Source organism: Asterias amurensis, chromosome 8 (genome assembly GCF_032118995.1).
Source record: "Asterias amurensis chromosome 8, ASM3211899v1".
Taxonomy (NCBI): Eukaryota; Metazoa; Echinodermata; class Asteroidea; order Forcipulatida; family Asteriidae; genus Asterias; species Asterias amurensis.
The window spans coordinates 7,327,895-7,351,272 of record NC_092655.1 but is presented as its reverse complement, the minus strand read 5'-3'; the positions used below and the strand labels follow the sequence as shown (position 1 = coordinate 7,351,272).

At 38.2% G+C, this 23,378-nt stretch overlaps 1 protein-coding gene across 1 annotated transcript in view; it reads right to left on the bottom strand.

Moving 5' to 3' along the window:
* LOC139940883 (uncharacterized) overlaps positions 1-12,209 on the bottom strand; it is a 51,074-nt gene extending 38,865 nt beyond the window's left edge. The window contains 3 exon segments of the mRNA XM_071937258.1: positions 612-665; positions 10,267-10,487; positions 12,086-12,209. Of these exon segments, the coding sequence (XP_071793359.1) occupies positions 612-665; positions 10,267-10,454 (242 nt within the window). The 5' untranslated portion in view covers positions 10,455-10,487; positions 12,086-12,209.
* Between the last annotated feature and the right edge of the window lie 11,169 nt (positions 12,210-23,378).

Here is a 23,378-nt window from a genome sequence, read left to right as displayed (position 1 = left end):
ACATTTCTTTTAGCTTTCTGAAAGGGCATGCTATTTCTATGAAATCATATAAAATAACGTTGCATTAAGTATGTTTCTACTCTTACATCAGACACAGCAGCTGCTCAACTCAACAAACAACTGCTTACAATGTATCTCTGATAGATTTGAGGGAACCTAAAGTTGCCCTTTTGATCTTAGTTGTTTACATTGAACCTTCACCATAACCTTCAACGTCTGCCTGCTTTTATGATACCATACTTGTTGACATTTATTAAACCTAAAAAGGTAATATTGGTTTAGAATATCTGATCCTCGTGGGGCAGTAACAAGGGGTTGTCGAACTTTCCTTTTCCTGTAAAACTTGGGAACTTTCCAGCCAAGCGTTCGTATTGCGCAAAACATCGTAATCAAGGGGAAAAAACACAAAATTCTTAGTGTACATGTATATCACCCTGGTCAATGGTCACATTTGTTTAAAATTTGTTCATACATTGTACAGTTGTAAAACATGCTGTTTTCAATTTTGTGCTGGTTTTTATTTGAAGGACGATCGGTCATGGCCCTTTCTTGAGGCTTTATAAATATGTAAGCAATACTGCCTGTAATGTTAATACAATGTGCAAACTTACCCAATATTCTTCACAAAATAATCCTGGATGTCATTGGAAACATGGAAACTGCTCCTGAAAAACACAAAAATACATTGTTACTCACAATTACACCGAGCTCAAGATACGTACTAAATATTTCCCCAAAAATGTGAGCCCTGTTGTGTACACATGCTGCATGCATTTTATAAGAAAGTGGCCCATGTTGGTGTTTAAACTTTATAGCAAGTTTCAGTATCTATTTGAATTTTTAATGAAATGGTTTCACAGTTGTAATAAGTATCAACGAAAGTTTGTTTTGGGATGGATTCAATAGATCAAGATGTTGTGCACATCTCACCGGAGCAAGGTATTCAAAGATGGGTGGTCATCAGTCAGACGTCCTCACCAGATCACCTTTACTTTTGTTAAAATGACTCAAAATATGGAGGCACGTCCGCTCCCGTTAGAATTCATATCATGAACCTGAGTATCCCACTTGGCGAGAGGATGGAGTAAGGCCTAAGCATTATGTCAAGCTGACTGGTACACACATAAGGGTGCACCTCTTTACTAAACGCGTACTTGTACACTACAAGCATACAAAAAATGGTACATAATTCTGCTAACTTCTGCAGCACCATTACAAATAACGATTAAATACTGCGCAAGCAAAAAGCATTACCTCTGCAATAATGAATAATTCCTACCTTTTTTGTTAAGTCATCCTGCCCTAGTGTTCATAATATGTTTATGGTACATAATTCTGCTAACTTCTGCAGCACCATTACAAATAACGATTAAATACTGCGCAAGCAATAAGCATTAACTCTGCAATAATGAATAATTCCTACCTTTTTTGTTAAGTCATCCTGCCCTAGTGTTCATAATTAAATAAATACTCTCTGTACACCATGTCCAATTTTAGCCAGTTATCTGCTAAAATACTGCCTTGTCGGTGAAAGATGTCACATTACAAACTGGATAATCAATATGAATCGATGATAGACTACATTGTGTTGATGCAACACTAGTTCTTTGCCATACATTTTACTATAGTGGGCCAAATACATGTAGTTGAACCACTAAACCTATGGATCAATGACTTTCCATTTCAGAGGCTTGTAACAAGTTTTCATGGAACAGGTCATTGATTTCCGGTTTTTTATTTACTAGAGAGTCCTGCTAAGTTATTCAGTAGTGTAAACAGAGTATGTATTGGTATCGGGCCAGTTGATGATTTGTTTTGGCGAGGTTAAACTTAAAATGTTGAAGCCATTTAATCCCCTTCAAGAGGAACCAAGAGGAACAGCCATGTTTACAAATCTACTTAGACCTTAGTGCCGGCTTGCATAAATGTAGCAACGATGACAACAATGAAGAGAAAAACATCAACCCAACACCACAAAACACTTACAGGTGTAATCCATTTTGAAATGCTGTTAGACCTAAAAACCTAAACTGATAATATTAATTTAGATCAACACAAGCAGCAACATCTGTCTCAGCTTTCCCTTTTTGAAACTGCTACATTATTTATTTCACACATTGGAACAATTAACTGTGAACCAAAAGACTAGAATGAGCGTGTTTTAATGCACAATTTCCACAAGCTACAATGCCAGACACTCGCTTGCCTTTTCACTGGTTCTGTTCATTCATTATTAAGGGAATAAAAGAGTAAGAGACGAGTTCTTAAGCGGCCGTTTAAAACCGGCAGGGTCGTGGCTGCGTGATAAAGGCCCGAGCTGTAGGCGAGGGCCCTTGTCCCTTGGCCACAACCAGGTTTAAACGGTCTTTTAAGAATGAGTCACTACTATTTTATCCCCATTCAACAATGCCCTTTTGTAAAAAAGTAAGAAAGTGTCACAATTTAGACAATCTGTGACAAAAAACTTAAGCGAAATCTCAAAATTGTCACTTTTCAAAAACTTGTATAAAAATGTTTTGAGCACGTTGGTTTGTGTATTCGCAGGTGTACAAAATAGATCATGCCCTGGTACTCAAAGCTATGAATTACGTTCCACATATGTAAATTGGCGTACATGAACGTACGCTCCAAACACGCAAAGCCAGCCAGTCTGACACAGCTCCAGCTACATGTATTTTTTTATCATCCATTTAAACACCCCCCACGTGACACCCTCTCCACTTATAGGAATAGCGAAAATATCTGGGGTATTTATGAATACAGATTTAAACAACATAGCCAAATGTCTAGGCTTCTTCAAATTGGCCACAAATGCATCAAGGCTATCGTAGGCTACCAATCAAAGCAGTTAGGTGAAAAACTGCTGAAATTCAAATTTAAGTCTTTTTCGTTTACAGTTCTAACATTTGTTTGTACGACCAAGTACTGTATGCCAGTTCGTTTTCATTCTTTTCTCTGTTTGCGGTGAGGGTATGGGGGCAGAGCAGAAGACAGCCTATGATCTGAAACTGACTGTAACCCTTGTTCTGTGCAAGTTGGGCTGACATACAAAACAGGGACAGCAATCGCACTTGTCATTCCAGCAAATCCGAGTTCTGTTTGTCAAAATGAAAATCTGTTATTGGGAATTATCTTCCAAAGTCTGTTTTTGCTTTGAAGTTAATCAGTTAGTAACCTTTGGTCCTGTCATGAGACCAAGGCCAGCTGCGCAGTGTTGATCAGACCACATTGATAATGATATTGTAGGCTTTAATCTTCCACCACTGTGTGTTTTACTTACTAAAATGTACAAGTATTACAATTTAGATTGATGGAATTGGAGTTTGAACAACTTTATTGCATTTGTTTCAGGTCTCTTTTATGAGTAACCTTTATTGATTTTGCAGCTAGGAGGGGGGGGGGGGGGTTCAAAGTCATTTTTGCAATTTGGGTTGGGGTGGTGTACTTCATTTTTGAAGACGGTGGTACTAATAAGTAATTCACATAAAAATTAAAAAACATTTATAGCATTGAAATTCTAACGCCACTTTTTTAAGAAAATGGTTTTCCCTTTATTTGTTTCAAGTTTTTTTTTAGTCAGTTGACAGACAGGATATTTCCCGTAGGTTAAAGTAAATCTGAGACAGCATGCACATCTTAAACAGAAAATAATAAATTTTCTTTACAGAAATAATGTTGTTTATACAATAAAATTATTAAATTGCTGAAGCAATTCAATTGCAAAATATAATTTACCAATGTCATGTCATTGCAAACGATACAAATGTACACCATTAATTTGACCACCCTTAGAAAAAAAGGCCTTCAAAGCAGTAGTGGCTGGCCATTCAAACACGCAGTGCATTTATAAGTGCATGATTATGAATATTATGACTTCGCATGCAAACCAAGGACTTTTTAAAACAAAATAGACAAATAATGACAAAACTTTTACAGTCCTTACTTTACTTTCATAGTACAAAACCAGTAAGGACATGTATCAAAGAAAAACAAACCAAACAATCGGAGAACATAGGGTTACCTCGATTTACACAATGTAAAAATTTGTGTGCACATTTTGTTGCCGCCATACTTTTTTTTAACTGCAAAAAGCATGCGAATACACAAGAGTCAAATGAGATTTCTTTCAACATGAGCGTTGGATGGTGATAACATTTTATTCACATGATCGAATAATGAATACAATTTTTAATAACTTGAGGTATGTCTCAAATTATTCAAAATTCTAATTCAAATTACCAAAATGTGGTTCATCCTTAAAATTGTACAATAATGTACTAAAAAAGTTATGAAACTTAAAAAACACGTAGGCATAGAGCTAGGACCTACCTCTATGATGTAGGCAAGATTTAAAAATAAACATACCTTCACTGAAGCGATGGAACAATTGTTTTGAAAACAACCAATGAAACAAACAATTGGATGCATTTCCAGAGACAAATAACTGCTCCTAACCACAATGGACGAAACTGGAATTCAATTGACTCAACTCTTTACATCATGACAGACTGCCTCAGATTTAATTAAGACATCACGCCTGCATAATGCATCGTAGGTTTCTTAGTATTAGATGAGGTAGTGAAAGCACCATTAACCAAGCTTGAAAGCATAGTCATGTCTTTGCTAGTCTTGTGTCAAGCTGTTCTACACATACAATGCAGATTTTAATTGAATATTTCAAAGATAAATCCTGACAAAAGTTTTGCGATAGCTTTGAAATAAAGTCTCAGAATCGTCAACAGTGTGCAGCCCATCAATGATCATCCATGTCAAGGGTAGAAGTTAAGTTTCCAAACCAAATCCAAATAGGAACTTGAACCCTGATCCATGAGACAAAAACAAAGTTCCCGGATTACAAACCTGGATCATCTTACAAAACTCAGCAGTTTAAAGCACAGAATGTAAGCACATCAAAATCACGCTGTTGTTACCAACATTGTTAACACACCATTTCTGAATGGTATTCTGCAAATGTTTGATCAGATATGCACAAAATATGTGATCGTGTCGAGTATATATACTTTTATTTTTTATAAATGCAAGTCGCCAGACACACAAGGCCGGAAGGCCACTTGAAGGTGTGGGCTACAATTATTTTATTCCAGAGGCTGTTGCCACCTACATGTACTCCTACGGCTGAAACAGGGTTACCCCCTTTACAGTCCATACGGATGTAGGCTTGGGTATCATCAGTCCGAAGCCTGGCAGGTAGAGCAGGTACTTACGTAGCAAGTGTCACGACCGGGATTCGAACCCACACTCTGCTGATCAAACACCAAAGCTTGAATCCGGTGTTCTTCACCGCTCGGACATGACATGCCATAATGGGGGGGGGGGGGGGGCGGGGACTGTTAACATTCTAAAGGTGCCTAGGACACAGCATTTTTGTCATCCATCTTATGATAGACTTTGAACCCATATCATCAGCGCTTCATCAGTCTTCGATTAATTTGAAAGGCCCACAAAGCATTACTTTTAAAAACTTTTAAACACTAGAAATCCTAAAAATTGTTTGTGAGACGTTCCCAACATCTTCAATTGATTTCATAAAAATGTCTTGTAAAAAGCCTAGCTTGCTGGATACAGTTTCCACGTAGGGCTGGGCAAGATGGTGAGATGCAGCCAGGCATTCAAACATGCATGACTGGTTTCTTTTTAATTATTAAAGCTTCTTTCCCATGCAACTACAAAGGTTGTCTGCAATATTACAGGTGATTTGCAATATAGTTTGCTCTCTATCGTTGCTCAGAAGCAGAAAAGAAGCCATTTTTGCTGTCCATTCTTAATGTTTTTTTTGGCTCCATATACTTCAATGACTGATTTTTACATAAAATCCATATTCTAAACATGCAAAGTTTAAATAAGCTCCTGCCAATAACACTTGACAGAAGGTGACCAACAACTTATCATCAAAATTATTTGAACGTAAAATTAACTGTGTTCAATTTTCAATGGCATGAAACTGAATTAACTGAGCAACTGAGGAAGGTGGGTGTTTGTCATAGTTAGTTCATAACTATACATACTAAGAAATTGTTTGTGCTTGATTAAAATACAAGAGATTGTTCCCTAAACTGCCTTGTAGTTACTCAAATCCATTTAGCAAATAAAATGTTGCATTGTAATAATGTGTTTTAATTAATGTAGGCATAGTGAGGTTGTTCATTAATATGTATAATTTTTCATATTTCTGAATCAGTAAATTGTGTACCCTCAAAAATCATGAAACTAAAATTAGTTTCATGATTTTTGAGGGTACACAATTTACTGATTCAGAAATATGAAAAATTATACATGTAAATTTTTACTACTCGGGATAATAAATCAACTACAAGTAGTATGAAACCAAATTAAGTGTGGCATTTTGTTTTTTTATAAAAGTGGTTTATGTCTGAACCATAGAGTTACATAAAAACTAGAGGGCGCACTGGTGATGCTTCTTGCACAAACGCCACGGGACCACAAGGACACATGTGTGCGCCATTCTGTACGCGCGTTGAATATGAACTACACGTTGGAGTTTGTGTTTATTGAACACTACACGATGCTGTTTTGTCAACTTACAAAATGGCAGCACAAACACCACTTTGCGATGCCTGTTTTGTCAACTTAGAAAATGGCCTTCTGCGCAATATGCCGGGTCGCGTATATAGGCCAGTGCGCCCTCTAGTTCATGGTCTGAACACAACAAAAAAGAAAAATTCTGCAAATCTAACACCTGTTAATCATTATCTGACTGACTAATTGGTACAAACCAATTTCATCGATGGAAACCCAAAACTCACAGACTTTTGTACAGGCTTGTAAAAAATCTTAGTACAAAAACAAAACATAAAAACAACCAACTGCAATGTGTTTTGTACTTGTTCTATATGTAACCACTGCATAGTACACACATCACAGTAAACTTGTACTGTGAAGTTTGATATTTATGTTCAGTACAAACATGACAAAAGCTGTGAAACATGGGAAACAGTTACATGTAAATGTTTATGTGCATATTCTTTGTGTACCCGATTTATAAGCAATAACAAAAAGCACACCTACCTGCTATGAATGATGGTGAAGTGTTTTTCGAAAACACACCCACAGAAACAAAGTTAACAATCTATCTAGCACACACCATCACTAACCATTACAATCTTTACTACAGGCCTGTAGAACCACCATGCAGACAACTCACACAGAGAGATTTAATATGGTGTCTCTCCCAAGACCTCTTCAATTCAAGAATCAAGTCCCACTTAAAACATATGCAACAGTGCATACATTTCAGCAGCTGTATGTTCTTAACAGGCTAAATTCACTGAGCAATCTACAGGGTCCCCTTTCTAGTTCTGCTCCAATGAAAGTGAAAAGGAAGCTTTTGTAAAGCCAGCTTCCACCATCCCCTAATCTCAAGGTCTGTTAAAGAATGCACTATGAAGCACAAAACCTTTTGTATTGACAGCTCTTACATCTCAATGACAATACACATGTATACAGATTGCTTGTAGAGTGTATTTATACCCACAAATTAAACACATCTTTTTCTTTTTTTTTTACATCATCTGTCTGGCTGTGGTTTCCCTTTTCTTTGTGAGTTGTTGTAGATGTTTTATCCAAGGGTCACAGTAAACTTGGCATGTCTGTAGTTTGCACTGAATTGACTGCTGATGGAATTTGTTTTCAACTAACGGAAACCATAAATTTAAAGGTAATGTTTGATACAAATATTAAAGCTTTCCAATCCAATGAACACATTGTGAATAGCATAGCTCACTAGAGGATCTATGTTTCCTCTTTGTCAAACAAAACAGCCAGTATTTGGAACAATTTTTTTCACATTTTCAGATTTCAATTGGTGAAATACACTACATCTGTATAAAGGGCTTGAAAAACCACTGGGGCCAGTTGTATGGAGCTGCTTTTAAAGCAAAAGGCACTTTGTTAAAAAACGTTCTGCTAGGTATGAAAAATGGTACATACATGTATGTGACATTTAGCTGGTTAACCTTAAACTGATTATAATAATTTTAATAATTTGGGGGGGCTAATCATCCTTACTCGCAGCTAAGAGCTGAGTTGCGAAGGACGCAGCTCCAACGTGTTCGAGAAGCAGGCATGCAAGGGCAGGCCTGATACTTCACAAAGGCAACAAAGACAATTGCCTCCGTTGCCCCTTGCCATTGCCTTGGTGCCCTTGAAATGCTCCAGTAGAAATTTTCAATTTCCTCATAGGTGCTTTTTACCAAGGAAAAATGCCTTGGTGCCCTTGCCCTTTCAAAAACGAAGAATACAGGCCTGCAAGGGCGCCTTTGGCTGCCAGCTACATCAACCCATTATGACCACGGAGCACAGCCAAGATCAAAAGTGTTTGATTTTTCCCGCGGGAGGAAAACCGGATGGTCTGGAAAACCCTCGTGACACAGAAGAGAACCAACGCACAACTCATCTCACATAAATATAATCGCCCTGGCCAGGAATCGAACCAGGGTCCCTTTGGTGAGGCGTTGCACAAGCCAACCGATTGAAAGCATTGTTGCGCTTAGCTTCTTTGTGTGCTTAATCCTGCTCTGCTTGACGCTTGGCTAGTAGTACAGCGAACCCAAAAACCAAACAACGCATACAGTAAACACAGGTTCTACTTTGAAGATTTACACAATCTGATGTGGAACAGACACACTTTCTTTAAAGGCAGTGGACACTTTTGGAAATTACTCAAAATAATTATTAGCATAAAACCTTTAATGAGGAGAGGTTGGTGGTGTAAAACATTGTGAGAAACAGCTCCCTCTGAAGTGCCATATTTTTGGAGAAAGAAGTAATTTTCAACAAATTTGATTTCGAGACCTCAAGTTTATAACTTGAGGTCTCGAAATCAACCATCTAAACGCACACAACTTCGTGTGACAAGGGTGTTTTCTTCTTTCATTATCTCGCAACTTTGATGACCGATTGAGCTCAAAATTTCACAGGTTTGTTATTTTATGCATATGTTGAGATACACCGAGTGAGAAGACTAGTCTTAAACAATTACCAATAGTGTCCACTGCCTTTAAAGATTTTCATGTCCAAGCCTCCTCCTAAAACATCATATTATGTTTTAAAAAGTTTTACTACACAATGTCTGCATGAATACACAAATATTGACTTTTTAGTGCCAGTCAATGACTCATGACAGTTAAAACTACTCCTCCTTAGGTGATCTCTCTGGAGCATGCCATTTTCCTGAGCATAGCGCAACATTTTACATTGGATCTCAGGTCAAGGGGTGGATTTCACAAAGAGTTAGGACTAGTCTTATCTCGAGTTGGGACCAGTTACTCGTCCTAATTTAGGACTATCCATGCAATTTGTATATCTCCTAGGTAGTCCTAACTCTTTGTGAAATCGACCCCAGAGGTCATAATGCATCAAGCCAGTAAACTCATGACAGGACAAGTCCGGTAGTGTGGAATTTTTTAATTGGATAATAATAGGGCCTACCTCACAGTGTAATAATAATTTGAACAAAAGCATTAAGAATGTTTACATGTACGGGACAATATCTTTCATTAAGAAAGCCTTCTCTTAAAATTTGTAATTGGTGCTTTTTGGGGACTACGGCTAAAAGTCCAAAAATATTTATAAACTATGGTAAACACTGTGTAGATTTTGTTCTCATTTTATTTCAGGTCTGCTCTTGTAACAAAAATTCTGGTTCAGTGCAAATTTTAAGCAATAGGCCTACATAAATGTAAAAATCCTACAGTCTTGAGGATTTTTGGCCGATTTGACCTAAAAAGTTAGATTTAAAGATCATAGGTTCGAGGAAGTAACGTATTGCACGAAAAAATCAAACTATAAAAAGTTTTTGCTTGTACTTATGACTAATCTTGTAAGTTCTTACAAGATTAGTCATTTAAGCAAAAACATACCAATGAGCTATTGTCACGGATCCTGACATTATCTCACGTCCATCAAACATAACAGTTTTGCATGTTACATTATTGTAGGCCTATCTTGTGCATTGTTCGCTTCGCTTTTCCTTTTGAAACAGCATGATCATCTGTCAACATTTGTTCAGAGAAAAATATGTTGCCTAAACTTTGGTTACAACTAGGGCCATAGGCCATGCAATTTTAACTGCCTGGGATCAGTTACTGTCAAAAAATATTCCTCAAGAATAGTAGTAGGCTATAGAGAAAGTCACAGCTCCCAATAAATTCACACATAATTTCATGACCTTTAATAACCTTTATTGACCTTTAAGATTTTGATTTAGTTAAACATGATTGAACTCACCCACTCGACTCGTCTAGCAATCGTAAATCCTCCCTGCTGTGGGGATCTTTATTTCCAGCATGATTCTGCGGATGGTACCCACTACTAGAACTCTGCAGCATAGAGTCAAGGGAAGCATGATCAAAAGGGACTGATCTCTCATGAGATATCTGGAGATTTGAAACACTCGCAGTGGACTCGTAACTCATCTCACTTGAGTAATGTTGTTCCAAATATATTCCCTGGGGGGAAAAGGAATTAGAAAAAACAGTGAAACAATCCATATTTGCAATGGTTGCAAAAACAACTTATAAAAACGTAAAAACTGGAAACTTATAAGGTATTGCACAATGAAGACGAGAAGATGACATATACAGTACACAGTTTGTATTCCAATCGATCAAAAGTGCAAATCTGGTAAAATTGGTTTCAGTGCATCGACTTGAAAAACTTTCTATTTAGGTATTTTCTTAACACTTTTGAGCTCCCACATTGTATACAGAAAGTGTACTTAAGGTGCTTAAAGCTCACATTAGATGCACTCATACAAACTAAATTAGAGCATGTTGGAATTTTTATATTTATATTAAGTCATGTTTTTGTTTGTTTGCTAAGATGATCTTCCCAAAAGAGGAACTCTGAACAGCAACCACAATGGAATGCGCTAAGCTGGCAACAGTCAATCTCTTTCAACCATTGGTTTAAAACATCTAGTTTATTTTGCACAACCCACTGATTTCAAACTGACGAGGGAAGAACCTGGTTCAGTTTGAAATCAGTGACCTTTCAGGGTAAAATGCTTTACAACCAACACTGGACAACAATAATCATCAATCCAGATGGAAAAATTCTCAACTGTCCATGACATGTACTAGCATCAATTATTAACAAAGGGGGTCTGTATCTTAAATTAATATTTTAGGGTGATTGATTGAGTGATGAGCACACCTTTGGAACATCCCGCAAAAATTGTTTCAGCTTAGTCCTAAGAGAAAATCAGTTGTCGGTAGTTGCTCACAAACATGGCGGCACGCAGTACCCCAAATCATGGAGGTTTCTACCTCCATGTCCAAATAATGGTCACAAATTGTCTCATGTTTATCTCTATTTTTCGGAGGCCGAAAATTCCGTCACCACCAATATTCTGAGTTTAAAATTAAATTTAACATTCTCCAGTTTAAGTTTGTATAACATTATTGTATCATGTACGTACTGTAAAACTGTATGTTATGTACAACAAAATAACCGGCCACACCATGTATCTGTATAGCCCTGGTACAGGACGTCAGTGTTGCTTGCAACGGAGGAGTCCAACCTGGGCTAGTATTAGTTGCGAAAACGTAACCCTCCTGCCGACGGCAGGAGGGTTACGTTATCGCAACTAGGCTAGTATCTGTACTACTGAAACATGACCCATTCTAACTTCTGTACTGTATCATTGAAACAATACACAAAATACGATTAGTTGTATTTTTTGTATCCCATCCATCATATCAGCCAACATGACCTCAAGGACAAAGACTTTCTCTTCGGGCTGGTGCTCTACTTATAATGGTTGCTCTCCTTGTAATGACATTGGTAGTGATACAAATACTTTATTTAGTTAGTAATCATAACAGTAACACTGCCACACTACCTAGGCTAAACTTCACTGACACTGTAGTGACAGTACGTGCAGTAACAAAGACTACAGAAACAGCAGGACAGAACTTTGTAAATGTAAAGACAACAGAACAGTTGTTCATTTTCATAGATTTGTCGTTATTTAATCATATTTTGTGTACAAAAGAAACATTAATGGGCCACCAAAAGAGGCATGGCAGACAGTTAAAATACTTACCTAGCTACTTTTACAATCCTCAACAAACCAATACAAAATCTATATCAAACATAGTTTGTCCTTTCATAGAGTAAGGTCCTTTCTCTCTGATCTGTCAGTGTCACTGCCTTACTCTATGGTCACTGCCATGCCAGCATGTAAAAACTACTGGGAACATTGTGTTTCATCAGCTGTGTTTTGCATTCGCGGTTTTGGACACAAAAACACGGACATCATTGCGAGCGCCCTCTATAGACCGTGCACGTCTCTAATCGCTCGGTGGCGCGTACTAAAAGTTTGCAGCAGAGCCGTTTCTGGTTTGCAGCAAAGATCATAGAGCGCCATAGGTGCTATACGATCTTGGTTTGTCCGAATTCACAACCCCCCCCCCCCCCCAACACCCGACGTCAATTATACGTGCTGACTCAAATTGATTCGGATTTAATCTAATCTGAATTATGTAGTGGCACAGCATCTTAGTAAAAACATCACACACAATTCCCCCCCCCCCCCAACACCCGACGTCAATTATACGTGCTGACTCAAATTGATTCGGATTTAATCTAATCTGAATTATGTAGTGGCACAGCATCTTAGTAGAAACATCACACACAATTTTTCAGAAGAAAGCTCAAAACGGGAGAAAAACAATCTGGCACGGGGAGCGAAACTACAAACAGAATCCATGCAGGGCTTCGGTCCGGGGAATCTAGGCCTATACATAGTCATTGTGAAAGGCAGAAGAAACCACCCGGCCAAATCTTAAGTCGGCAATCTTCAAATTATGTTTGGGCATTAGAGCTTTCGGTGCACCTACTTTGGTGGCGGGTGAGCCAAACCCATCCCGACAATTAGGTTGTGTTTGATCCGAAAGGAAATATTATTATAGGCATAACATAAGAAACCGTAACTGTACGTACAATAGTGCAGTAAGTGCACTAGGGCCCATAACAAATTCAAGAACACTCAAGTAAAACAAATTTACATTCAAGTAAAACAAACAACCACTTTTACTCACACCCTATCGCCGAAGTTCGTGATTGATTTTACTTGGTTTGTCAATGTTCTAATGGGAAGCCTAATGGTATTATATATCGTAATTAGTCGTGTATAAAGTGTTACGGCGGAACCTGAGGTCCGGTGGAGGATGCCACAAACTGAAGGAGTTGAACACATTCAAGACAACATCAAACCACGGATGGTAGCCTATAGTCATCCAAGCTTTATGTTAAAATACTCTGGAAAGGGTGAATAAAAAAAAAATATATATTATTGTTAAACTCCAGTGTTTCTGATCAGCAGAGTGCGGGGTGCAAGTCCAAGTGCTAGCATCTGTGTTCCTGGGAACGATAATATTTTACCACTGTGGTGTCCAATGAAACATTGAGCCTGTATGTAAAAATAACCCATAACACTTATCATGGAAGAGTACTGTGGATTAAAATCCCCGACCCCACCCCCTGTGTTTAGTGGTTCATCATTTGAAGGACAAACTAATAGTAAATGCACATTACAGAGCTTCTCAGGCTTGCGCGCTATTATGATTAAGTTCACTTTTAACCAAAAGAAGAAGAATACGAATCAAAATCAAAACACCATACTCTTTCAAAAAATAACAGGATAGGATGCTTACGCCCTCTGTAGTTCGTTCATATGCTACATCGAAGCTGAATCTGTCGCGCCGTTAATTCATCTTTAGTCGAACGTTGCTTGATATCCTCTTCTCCGGCTTGAGCATGATGATCCGCGAAGGAGGACTGGACAGCGTAGCATTCATAGATGCACCAGTGTGCTGATCACAGTACAGGGACGTAGTGCCGTCAAGTGCTGATCCATTGGCTTTATACTAAAGAAGCCAATGAGGACACGGGTCCCCGTTGCTTCTTCTACTGGATGGGTTGTGGCAGTTGGTAAAGTTGTCCATGAGCGATAGATTGATTTGGGTCTAGGCCGTCAGGGGGTGGCCTTCGCTTCCAAGTCAGCTGGATATTCTTCACACCTTCTTGTAAGATTATGTAGCCAAGGATTTACCGAAATTTGAAGAGTCTACCTACGCCAGATTTTAATGACCTCTTCAAAGTTAACTTCTTGTGTATCAACGTTCAAGGTAAACCAATAAGTTTCACGTAATTCTAATCAAGTAGTACAAAATTTCTATGATTATTTTTTATAATATCTTTTAGAAATGGCTCGATTTATTACAGTGCAACATGCTCTAATTATGCAAATAAAGTTGCGTGCTGAAGTTTAACTTGAGTGCAGTCTCGAAAAAACGGAAATTAAAGTTACAAAGAAGTAAAAATCAACACGTGGTAACCATTAGTTTTACCGTTGGTCATTATCTATGGATAAACACCTGAATCATTCTTACATGTGCTTACTAGTTATTGTATTTTTTTTCGCACGAAATAAACACAACCAAACAACCACTACAACACAATCCTTGAAAATCTGTCCGTAGCTCACACACCAAGTGTATCAATGAACCCCGGTTTTAGGTTACGTTTCTTGTTAATCGAATGCCTTTGACCGTCACCAGTCTCTGTTTAACTCATTGTATTAAAGTCAATGGACATCTTTTGTAATTGTCAAAGACCAGTCTTCTCACTTGGTGTATCTCAACAAATGCATACATTTGAACTCTATTGATCGTAAAAGTTGCGAGATAATAATGAAAAAAAACCAAAAACGCCCTTGTCACACAAGTATAGTGTGTGCTTTCAGATGCTTGATTTCGAGACTTCAAAATCAATTAATGAGGTCTCGAAATCAAGTTAAAATATTTTAGTGAGAAATTACTTCAGAGGGAGCTGTTTCTCACAATGTGTTATACTAGCAACAGCTCTCCGTTGCTCGTTACCAACGTAAGTTTTTATGCTAACAATTATTTTTAGTGAATATCGATAGTGTCCAGTGCCTTCGAGGCTTACACAAACAAGAAATACTGAGATGTATTTTCCTTTATGATGAAAAAGGCCCGACTTTTCTCAGCTTGGCCTTTCTGTCTGAATACTCTCGGGTCAGAATGGACCTGGACCTGGTTACATGGGGGCCTGACCCTTTTTGGCGCCAATGACACAGAAATAGTTCAAACTAATGCAGATCATGAGTTTAAGGCATGGTATACAAAACCACCATTGCTTCATTAGATCTGTTTGCCCCAGATGCACGAGAACTCAGATTCAAAGTGTTTATGTGAAACAATTAGCAACTTCTATTTTTTAGCAATTTTATTTCAAATGGGTCATTTCTAACATTGTTTTATAATATCTACAGCTCTCCGGGGTCATAACTTAGGACTAGTCCTAGGCAATGCTAAGAGATGGGACCAGTCCTAAGTTAGGATGAGTAACTGGTCCTAACTTAGGACCAGTCCTATCTCTTAGCACTGCCTAGGACTAGTCCTAAGTTAGGACTACCTTTTTGAAATCCACCCCAGTGCTCTTTATCAATGAAGCGGCTGAATACATAGGTATTTACTTGTGGGGGTATATTACTCTAGTTACACACTGCCTTTAAATCAAGTTTCCTGGTCTCTGATCCAGAAATGGGTCAGCCCGACCCGGAATCCGGGTCAGAGTTAACCCTATGATAACCGGAGAATGTGACACACAATTTGACAATGATGTGTGTATCTCTGAGCATGCGTTCTGGAGTTGACGGAACAGCTCGGTTAGCAATTTGGTTAATATGATCATAATAACAAATAACCACAAACCTTCCACATTTTTTTTATAGTAACCACAATTGGTAAACTATTTGGCACTTTCATTTTCTTTTAAAGAAAAAAAAAATAGAAAATGTAGATGGATCGGCTTTATCTGCATAACTGAAAGACTAAAAGTCGGAACTTTTGGTTTTCGATTGTTTTATTATGAAATGATTAGTTTGTTGAAGTTGGAACCATTCCACGACAAACCATTTATAAAACAATCACCAATAAGTATTTAAATTTTTATATCGGTATTGATTAAAGGTACTGGACACGTTTGGTAAAAATGTAGGCTTCTCAAAAGCCATGTTAGCATAAAAAACTTACTTGATAACGAGTAAAGGAGAGCTTTTAGTATACATACATTGTAAGAAGTGACTCAATCTGAAGTAACGTAGTTTTTGAGAAAATAAATTTTCTCATTAAAATATTTTGAATCTGAGAAAGATTTCAGGCCTAAAGCCTTTCTCCGGCGTCTGAAAGCACACACATTTGGGCACTAAGGGTGTTTTTTTCTTTCATTATTTTCTTGCCATTTCGATGAACAATTCTGAGCCCAAATTTTCACAGTTTACCGTTTACTTATTTGATGCATACATTATGTTGGGATACACAAATATATGAGAATACCGGCTGTTGACAATTACCAGACGTGTCAAGTGCATTTGAAACTAAACACATACAAATTTCACAAAAAGGGGACATATTAATATTAATAATAATTGCAATATTTATAGAGCGCTAAATACGGATGTTTCTAGCTCTATAACCAGATTGACAAAACAGATGGGTTTTAAGTTGAGATTTGTAAGTGTCCAATGAAGGAGCTGCTTGAATGTGGGTGGGTAGCTTGTTCCAAAGTGTGGAGCTATGACTGAAAAGGCCCGATCGCCATAGCGTGTCATGGTGCGGGGTCCCGGGGGAAAGCTGGAAATGAGCAATACAAATTATTGATACCTTCCTGCGAAAGGTGTTTAATAAAAACACCATCCATTTCGAAGTCGAAGTTGCGTGGAATCCGATTGGTATGACCAGGCTCGCCGTTTAATCACGCTGCCAGAATGAATGAATGAGTGTCATTTTAACAACAAATCAAAAATGGCCATAGACCTTGTAGTCATCGCTTTAATTCCTCCAAGTCTCACACTGCTCTTACTATCGGCTGGTTCGCGCAGCTTGAGTTTCTGAAATATCTTGAAGGAGAAAAGAAGTAAAGACCTTCTCATCATTAATATCAAATAATTGTTATTCAGCCTTCGGGGTCGGTTATGTCTGGCAAATTTTAAAGTGGGTACTTGTTGTGAAAGAATGTGTGAATTAACTTCTTAAAGGGGCAACACAACCTTGGGTTTGGAAAAGTTATACATTTTCATATCAGCAACGTAGCTCAAGCAATGTGAAGAGAGTCAACATTGTTCAATTTATACGTTCTTGTAAGTATTATATGTGAAGCTCCAGGATGTACAAAATGTTCAATGTGCACAACAGTTGTGTTTAAAGTCTGTACACAGGCAGTTTTTATTTGTTTTTTTGTCTGGAAGATAAAGCACACTTTAAGCAACAAACATCTCTCACACGTCTTAAAGGTTTAAAGGTGTATTATCATCATGATGATTTTCCTAAAAGTATTGAATCATACGGTGCCTCCTATTACTTTTATTATTATTATTGGTTTATTAAAAACTCAAACATTGCAGCCCGAGGGCTGAATTGAGTTTAAAAGATACACAACAAGAATGAACATTATAAAAACATTAAAATGGTAAGTGTTTACAGAAACATTGTTTAAAAGATTATGTACAATAATTATTGAAAAAAAAACTACAACTTGGATTCCAGCTCCAAAAAAAACAAACAAGAAGTTAAAATTCAACTGTTGAGAAGGGTGTTTAGAGAAGGAATTTGGCTGTTTTGTACTGGTTAGTTCTACACCTGATTGGGCAAAGTTTGTTAGTATTTCTAAGATTATTGTTTCTGTTGGGTGGGAGCAAATGTCTATGGTTGTTAGAACTTAAAAGTGACTTACCAAGTTTAGAAAACAGTTGTTGAAGTCTGACAGAGACGGGTGACAAGCCAACGAGGGCGTAAATGTCACTGAAAGACTTGTCACTTGTGACGGACATGTCGCAAAGCTACGTTTGAGGCATTTGAAGTTGGTTAAGCCTACACAATTTATGTCAAGTTTTACCGTATTTCTCTATAATACAACTACCAGGTTCTTGAGAAGGGATTCTCTCCGAGTTACGATCGACTCTTTTAAATCACGCAGACTCTATCCCGATAAAATCGCATTCTCCAATCGCCTCTTCGACTTATCAGCTTAACCTCACATGAGAAAGAAAAGTTCACGTTGAAATGTCGTTCACCTGGGCGAATACTTTTCACCTATGCGTTTCCAACGTGTATATTATTATAAATGCAAACACTGGGGTGTTAAAATTTACGCCACTGAGTTATTTTAAAAGATGTGTATTCGGTCACAATGAGGTTGTTATGGTAATTGATTAAAACAGAGGCGAAATAATGGTACACCAGTGTGTACTTACTGACACATTATTGTCAGATAAGAAGTCGTCAATTATTGTTTTATTATTTTTTCCCTTTCTTTCTGATCAAGGCTCCTTTGTTAAAGCCATTGGACACACTTTCGGTAAACAGTATTGTCCAAGGCCCACACTTCGTGTATCACAACTTATATATAAAATAACAAACCTGTGAAAATTTAGGCTCAATTGGTCACCGGAGTCGGGAGAAAATAACGGGAAAACCCTACCTTGTTTCCGCACGTTTCGCCGTGTCATGACATGTGTTTAAAATAAATCCGAAACTCTCGCTGTCGAGAATTGATACTGTTTTAATGTTTTCTCAAAAAGTAAATCATTTCATGCAATAATATTTCAAGAGAAGTCTTTCACCATTACCTTCTGAAAACCCTGAAAGTTATTTTTTAAATCTGTGAACTTATTTTTTCCTTTCTGTACCGAAAGTGTATAATGGCTTTAAGGGAAGATGTATAACCTTTTCTTTAGTTATCACACAGCTGGAGAGGTTTTCTTGTTTTTCTCCCAGTAACCTTATTTAAACTTGGATCAACTGATCACGACCCGTCTGAAATATTAAAAATTCCACTCCAATTTGTCCTCCACTTATGTGTACTGCTGTATAGTTATGCTTCCGACTCCGAGCAATGTGAGCGAAATTGGATACAGTATCCTTAAACAAAAAACTGTGCCTCTTTTTGTGAAGATTTCATGTTAAACCGGAGGCCATCCTCTTGAGAACGAGGTGAAAGACCTACTTCGAATCTCGTCACCAAGGCCGCACAATACCCCGGCACTCTTAATTCTGATTACAAACTCGCTCCCAGCATAACGATAAACGACAGGTTTCTAAAGTTGATACCCGAAGAAGACGAGCATCGGAAGTTCCACAGGGCGCTATCCTTTGTCTGCGGAATATATATTAAACAAACAGACACACTATAGAGCCAGCTAACCCTATACCCTCCGCTGCAACGCCTCCCGTGTGCTCTTGCACCTCGCGGCATTTCATCGGCAGCTGAAATTCTCTCGCATTCTCTCGTTCACACTCTCTCTCTAGACAAGTGAAGAGATTCATATAAGAACCAAGGCGGATCAACATTTGATTGATTGATAGGTGATACCTATATGTTACCGTCGTATAAAGACGCTATGACTTCCGAGGCAGTAAAGCTTGGTTCTCTAAGCATGTTGATTGTCTACAAAAACAGAGAGAAATCCAAACAAAAAGTGCGTTTTCCCCAAGCGGAGATGTTTCCAATTGGTGAGTTGTTTCAACCAAAGGCAAAGAGATCTACAGGGAAGTGTATATCTTTGTTCGATAACTTGTCTCATATAGTGTTCACTGTAACCAGAAATCTGACTTTGTCCAGGAATATTCAGCAAGATATTTTGACCGAATGTTACGAACTATTACCGACATGGACCAATATGTCTGACACTAGAAACTTGAACCATTCTGTCCGACCAACGACAAACCGAAATGTTTTTTTTTTGACACATTGTGCCTGACCAGCCATTATGTCCGGCCCACTGTATTCTACTATGTCCTGTTCCTGTTGTGTCCGACAGACCATTATGTCCGACCCATTGGGTGCGTTCGTTTAGCTTCCCTGGGTCGACCCCGGTGTGTGGCGGTTTTTTTTCCCAGGACGAACGTGTGCAGATAATTACCCACGTTCGTCCTGGAAAAAAACCCGCCACACACCGGGGTCGACCCAGGGAAGCTAAACGAACGCACCCTATATCGGCAAAAACATTGTTTCTGACCCAATTTGTCCAACAAATCATTAACGTCCAACGGACCTTTATGTCTTCCGAGAAATACAAAACCATTATGTCTGATCTACTGTGTCCGACGAACGACTGCGTCCGACACGTTTACGTTCTTCGAACACTAATGCCACGTCCAGTGTTTTACATAATACGTCCGGAGTTGAACAAATAAGCAATGTCTCAGACCAATTACGTTCAACAGACCATGGCCTTCATAGAGCTGATAAGCACAACAATTTGCTTAGCATGGAATTTCTTCCTTGTAGGATAACCAACCAAATATCCATTTATTGGATTTTGCTTGTTTACTGGTATTCAGCTGCTTTGCTTATCCTGAAAATTACTTGGAAATGTGGTTGGTAATCCTGTTTTTATCAAGGAAGATATTTCATGCTAAGCAAATTTGTGTGCTTAGCAGCTCTATGAAATTGGGCCCATGTCTGACCTATTACGTCCGACAAGCCATCATGACTAAACCAATAATGTCCAACCCATTGTGCCTGACGGATCACTTTATCCGTACATCCTTGTTTTAATTAAATCTCATTCCCCTATAGCCAGTTCACTGCCTGTCTTAGGAATCTTTTCCCTCTATCATGCCACAGCTTAAAGGCAGTGGACACTATTGGTAATTACTCAAAATAATTATTAGCATAAAACCTTACTTGGTGACGAGTAATGGGGAGAGTTTGATAGCATAAAACATTGTGAGAAACGGATCCCTCTGAAGTGACGTAGTTTTCGAGAAAGAAGTAATTTTCCACGAATTTGAGGTCTAGAAATCAAGCATCTGAAAGCACACACAACTTCGTGTGATTAGGGTGATTTTTTTCTTTCTAGTTATCTCGCAACTCCGACGACCAAGTGTCCAGTGTCTTTAAGGGAGGCTCGTTATGGGTAGAAGCAAAGAACCGTGAGATTTGGTAAGAGGCTGCATCACATCAGCCTCTCTTCCAATAACTTATTTATATCAGGGAGTATTTAATTGTAAATATGCATTTCGGTTTTGTGCTGCCAATTACAGATTTGAGTTGAACATAATCTCCAGCAAGATATTGGGTTGTATTATTTCACTTGTATTCTTGCTACTCTAGTATTTGGTTCCCCTTCTTTTAAACGGCAATCGCTGCTCGTTGCAGCCGGGCCTTTATGTTGTCAACATGTTGTCCGTAAATCCAAATGGCTCAAAATTAAGTTTCAAATATAGTCATAGTGTGTGTTTCGGGACGCGGTACGTAAGGGGCAACGAAAAATACTTATAATTGACCTAAACTTGCAATACCTCCCTTGTTATTTTATTTTATTTTATTTATACGAGTTGGTTTGAACTCAAATTAATGTTTTTTTTTAAACACCAGTCATCTTAATTATTTTACAGGTGATGCGCAAAATATATTAATTAGCGAAGATCATAAGAATCTCGCAGTTTATTAATATCTACGTTCTCATGTTTGTGCCAAAAAATGAAGGGGAAAGGCACGGGTTCTGAAAGGAGTTATTGGAAGCCTGTATACGCCATTGAGCATAGATGAGAACATAATTATTTACAGTTTCGTAATGCAAGGGAGCCACAATAATCGGTAATAGGAATCATTGTATTCACAATGAAATATTTATAAAACACTTTTAAATATGTATAATTAAGCCCAAAGGATAGTACTTCGTTGGCGGTTTCGATCCCAAATTGTGCAGTATGTCATAACCAGTGCACAAACGGATACCAGGAACTCCTGAACTAATCGTGGAAACCGTTCTGCCTTAGAGCAAGTATTGAGGAAATCTAAAACATATTACTTCAAACACCTGTACTCACAGTGAATGGAAAACAAGAGAGGCAGATCCATTGGACACAATAGGTTGGATGTATGGTTCAACATTATCGTAGGACGTTGTCTATGTCGGACTGGGGCGTAGCAAAAGGTCTGTATTGTGATCTGGACCCAAACTGAAAAAACCACAGGGAAAACATGAATATTGTCATAAGTAGTCCACTTTGGCATACCAACCAATACAAATATCTCTCAAACGCCTTTCACAAAGATGTTTCAGCAAAGATGTCACTAAAGAAAATACTTTCTACTTTCTACTTTCTACTTTTCTTAAAGAAAATACTTTTCACTTTCTGAAAATATCGCGACTTTGAAAACCGGGTTCCAGAGCTCAATCAAGTTGAGCAGTCGTCGTTTGTTAGTTTACGATGACAATGGTGGTCTTGTGAATGATTAAATATGATTTGATTATATAGTGAACCATCAACGTATTTCATTTGATTCTGATTCCTATTTTCTCTAAGAAATCCCAGTGTATGCCTACATTTACATATTTGTTTATGTATTTTGTTACGGCCAATTTTGCCTTCGCGAAAGACTACGCTATGGTCGAAACGTCGGGTCAAGAACTACAAATGCACCGAGATGCCTGCCAGCGAAACCAAGAAAATATCTCATAATGGAGAATATTGGCGGCTGGATAAGGTAAACTCGAAAAACTCGGACGAATTACATGTTGCAAGGGACGTGACCTCTAGGTGCGTGTGACCCGGAAAGTGCTCCAACTGACCCGGAACCAAAGAAACTGACCCGGACTCTGGGACAATTCTAATAGGTGTAAATGGCGCCATTTTGTCGTTTCAGAAATAGATGGCGTTTCAGAAAGAGTTTGTAACGGTATGTTTTTCATATTGAACCTCAGCAGATTCAACATTTGGCATACATGTTTCCCTGTTCAATTTTCTGTACAACATTTCATTTCTTTCATATAAGCTAGAGTTGCTCCAGTCTGGATTATTATGGATATTTCGGGAGGTATTTATTTTACAGAAGCTTTCATACACAGATGTAAACGGAGCTTGCCCAATCTAGCATCTACAATAAATCAGAACATTAATTCCAATCCTCTGATCTAGGCAACCTGGATTTCAGATAAAAAAACTAAAACATTTTGACCCATTTTGAAGAAGTCGTCATTGAGACTGACGAGTTGCTTCTAAAAGTGAATGGCTGCTTCTCAACAGAACATGAACCTATAGTGTGTGTTTAAAACCTTCAGAATTCAATGAGAGGCACTCGCGTAAACAAAACTCGTACGAAGTCTTCACCATAGTCACCTTTACAAAGTCTCTCCTCGTCAGACTCACCCCGTCAAAGTCTTCACCATAGTCACCTTTACAAAGTTTCTCCTCGTCAAACCCAGTCCGTCAAAGTCTTCACCATAGTCACCTTTACAAAGTCTTCCCTCGTCAAACTCGCCCGTCAAAGTCTTCACCATAGTCACCTTCCCGTCAAAG